The 3,664-nt window shown below is 32.2% G+C and overlaps 1 protein-coding gene across 1 annotated transcript; it reads right to left on the bottom strand.

Moving 5' to 3' along the window:
- Positions 1-211: 211 nt before the first annotated feature.
- LOC144838302 (uncharacterized) lies at positions 212-1,188 on the bottom strand. Its single transcript, XM_078693641.1, has 3 exons — positions 1,068-1,188; positions 714-919; positions 212-371 (listed from the first exon to the last, which is right to left on the bottom strand). Exons 1-3 carry the CDS (start codon positions 1,152-1,154, stop codon positions 212-214), a joined length of 453 nt encoding a protein of 150 aa, XP_078549767.1. The 5' UTR covers positions 1,155-1,188.
- Between the last annotated feature and the right edge of the window lie 2,476 nt (positions 1,189-3,664).

Genomic DNA, 3,664 nt, shown 5'->3' with positions numbered 1-3,664 from the left:
GCCTATTACATATTGTTCAATATCCCTGGCCATCCCAAACCAGTAGTAACGTTGTTTAAGACAGAGCTTAGTCCGTTTAATACCTTAGTGGGCGGCTGATCATCAGTTATTATAAATCATAGCACATTATTGTTTTTATGTCCAAAATATTCATAACCATTGGTGACATGTAATTGTTTTGTAGGCATGGAATGACTCTTTTTCAAAAAAGTTATTCCTCAAAAATTAATTCAGTAATGTCCTTCATCACAGTTTTTTGTCGTGCTTCTTCCTTTTCTCTTAATTCCTCTTCCAGCCACCTATAGAATTTGGCAATTCTGTCAACAATGGCTTGCTCATATGCTGTCATAAGCCATGTGACTTGCAGTATCCTTCAATGAAACAATATAATATTTTGGTAATGGGAACATCTTTGTCACTATATTATTTACCTAAACAATCTATAAAATATTTTGGCTTAATTTACACAATGGTATATAAATTTATTCTTTAGTCTATTAAAAAGACTTTTTGAATATAATGGTGTAATAGATTAAAACATTGATGCAATAAAGGCATGTGTTTAAATACCTTTGAAGTTTTTTCTGTGTATTTATCCGAATTCTTAGGGTTTAGTAACAAGATACAGAATAAAACTACTACACATCATTTTTAGAATATATTAAAGTATTTATTTTTCACAGTGCAGTACAAAACTATTTTAATCTTTGTGCCTTTTGTGCGACTTTGGATTTTCTTTTCCATCATGAGCACATGCAGCACAAACACGCAAAACTACTTTGTAGTCAACTAGTAGGTTCTGTGGGCGGGTTGCATCACTTTCTCCACAAAAACAGCACACATCATATGGTCCTATACCACCAGAGTAGTATGCAAATTCTACATGATTTGAAGATGTCACACCCATTCTCACAAACACCTGTAAAGAGAATTTTTAAAATTTTACAGGTCAAGTATAGTGACACAAAATATATTGACATTAAGTGAAGTTTGCCAGTAGGAACTAAATATTGTACAAGTTATATTGTTTAATTCAAAATATTAAAATAAAATATAATGTAATTTACCTTCTTGAAAAGAGGATGTGCAGCTGGTATGAGTTGAGATCCGCACGTATAATCATACTGGTCCACGCATGATTCCAGATCAATCATCTCCTAATGCTTGTTCTCTTTGGTTCTAATGCATAGATCACTCTTGGTTTATTGCATTCCTTGCACCTCTTTGGCAAGATGTTTCTTTTGCAACTTGCTGGTATCGATGGTTGGATCAATTGCAAGTATATCCTCATCTGTAATACTAAACAAAATATTGATCAAGTACAACTTGTGACTTTAGTCCAAGTAGGCAAGTAGGTTAGATTTGTTGCTTTTTAAAATATTATTAATAAAAATATTACCGGCTTATCTGTCAATCTAACTCTTTGGAAGGATCAAGGAATCCTTTGAAATTGACCCATGCCTCTGGAACTCGTTCAACTGTTGCTCTGTGAGCTGCTCTTTCATTTATTACTTCATGGTGAAGTGTTATATGCCAGAGTGCATTTGTAAGAGTCTGAAGAAACAAAAATGAGTGTTATCATTGAATATGAAGTTACTCTTTTTAAAAGCATAGAACAAAAACATGTTTGTAGTTTAGGCCTGTTTGTTAAGCATTGATTTAATAAAAGTCTTGTTTTATTCAAACTAAATACAGTGAATACCAACCATTACAATATATGATCCATCTTTTTCAGCGTTCTCAGAAGTTGGAAAGGATATACCTCTTTTCTCCATGTCATCAATAACAGTATAGACTATCTTTATTGTTAAGATCTTTAAAAATAAAAAAATAAATATTACAGTAGCTGAGTAGTAACTGTAGGGCCTAGGCATGTAAATATCATGACACCTGTTTTACACATAAAGATGAGATATATTTATTTTGATGTTCAGAATCATGATTTCGTTGTTCATTGACACTGGTAACTGAAGGTATTCTAGGCCCCAATAAAATAAAAGTTTACAGTAAAACAAAAACAATCGGCAAACAATTTAATAAACTTACTATTGTGGTCCTTTCTTGGTGGAAAATATCTGCGTCTTGAAACTTAAAACAGAACATCAAAAGCGCTTTTGTTTGTGCTGGGACTAGGTGTATGGCTAGGCTCAATGCATAAAAAGTTAACATGCCGCATATCTAACTCAGGCAACACCTCCACCAGCTCATGCATCTCAATGTCAAGCCAGGGGCCATCCTCTTTTTTAGAAAGTTGCACCTTTGAAAGACTTCCATCTCCTTCCCATTTTGTTTTGTCAAATGCATCTAAAAAACTATTGATTAACAACAACCGTTTGACGCACGAACGACGCTTTAGGCCGTCTTTGAAAATTGTAACAATTGGGACGATAGACATCTTGAAAAATTTACCACAAGGTGGAACTTACTCACCACATCGAGGGCATAGTTGACTCGACTATTTTCGTTAAAAAGACACAGCGCTTTTCTCTATGTTCGCTCAATACAATCAATTGGCAATGCAAAGTAGGCGCAACGTCGTTCGTAGGTAAATAAGACATTGGAATGCAAAACAGAAATTGTTATATTAATGTGTTATGCTTTGTTTGTGGATATTTAAACGATGAATAATGTGTATATTTTCTTAGTAACAATAGTATAGGCCTACTGGGTATTCGGCCTACTAATAGGCCTAGTACTAACTACTAGTACCTAGGCTTAGGCCTGGCACATACGGCCTCTTTAGCTTTAGCTCTAAAACTAAGCCTATATTGAAATTCATTAAAAAAAAATTTAAAAAAAAAAACTTTTTTAAAAACTCCGCCCCTAGATTTTGGCAATTTAGGGGCGGGCACGCAGGGCAAACAAACTATTTTTTTTTTTAGCCTTATACTGAAAAACATATTGTAAGATTTGATAACAATCTTGTACTTGATTAAACAAAAATGTTCAGTGCCACCAATGCGTTTGAATGGTATTAGGTACAGCCAAACCATAGACACGATAGTGTATACATGTGTTTATTTCACTGTCAGGAAAAATCATCTATTAGAAGGTAAGCTTTTTTAATTTTTAACCTGAAATTATACGTCACCGCCTGATATATTGAAATATTACAGTACATTGTTTCGTTTAGTATTTTTCATTTAGATTTTTATTTTATAATAAAAGATAAGCAATCACAAACAAATATACTGTACTGACCTTTGATACAACTTTTTTTGTCCACAGTGTATTTCATTTTTTTAGGAGTGGCTGCAGTAGCAAAATCTGCAATCACCACACTAATTTCACCTTGTAATAAAAATGAAACAGAAAGTACAGTCAATTACTAAGTTGTTGTTAATTAAAAAATGGGTAATAAGTTTTTTTTAATTCGATTGTTGAAATGATTCTACTGTATAAATAGAACTAATTGAATAATGTAGGCATACTGTAGTGTTTATAAACACTATATTACTTAATTATTTAATTGTAATATATTTTTTTATCATCAGATTATTTATTTAATGTAATGTAATTCCTTTTTATAATATATGCTGTGTTGTATTGAGTTTAAACATACTTTGGTGCTCACTTATTATACAATGATAATAATTAACAATTATTAAGAAAACCAAATTCATGCTATTTAGTTCCAAACATAATTTTCCAAACTTTTGTAATA

The sequence above is a fragment of the Antedon bifida genome, chromosome 3 (genome assembly GCF_963402885.1).
Source record: "Antedon bifida chromosome 3, ecAntBifi1.1, whole genome shotgun sequence".
In the NCBI taxonomy this organism is placed as follows: Eukaryota; Metazoa; Echinodermata; class Crinoidea; order Comatulida; family Antedonidae; genus Antedon; species Antedon bifida.
The sequence above is the reverse complement of the archived record's forward strand: the minus strand, read 5'-3'. Positions and strand labels throughout refer to the sequence as shown.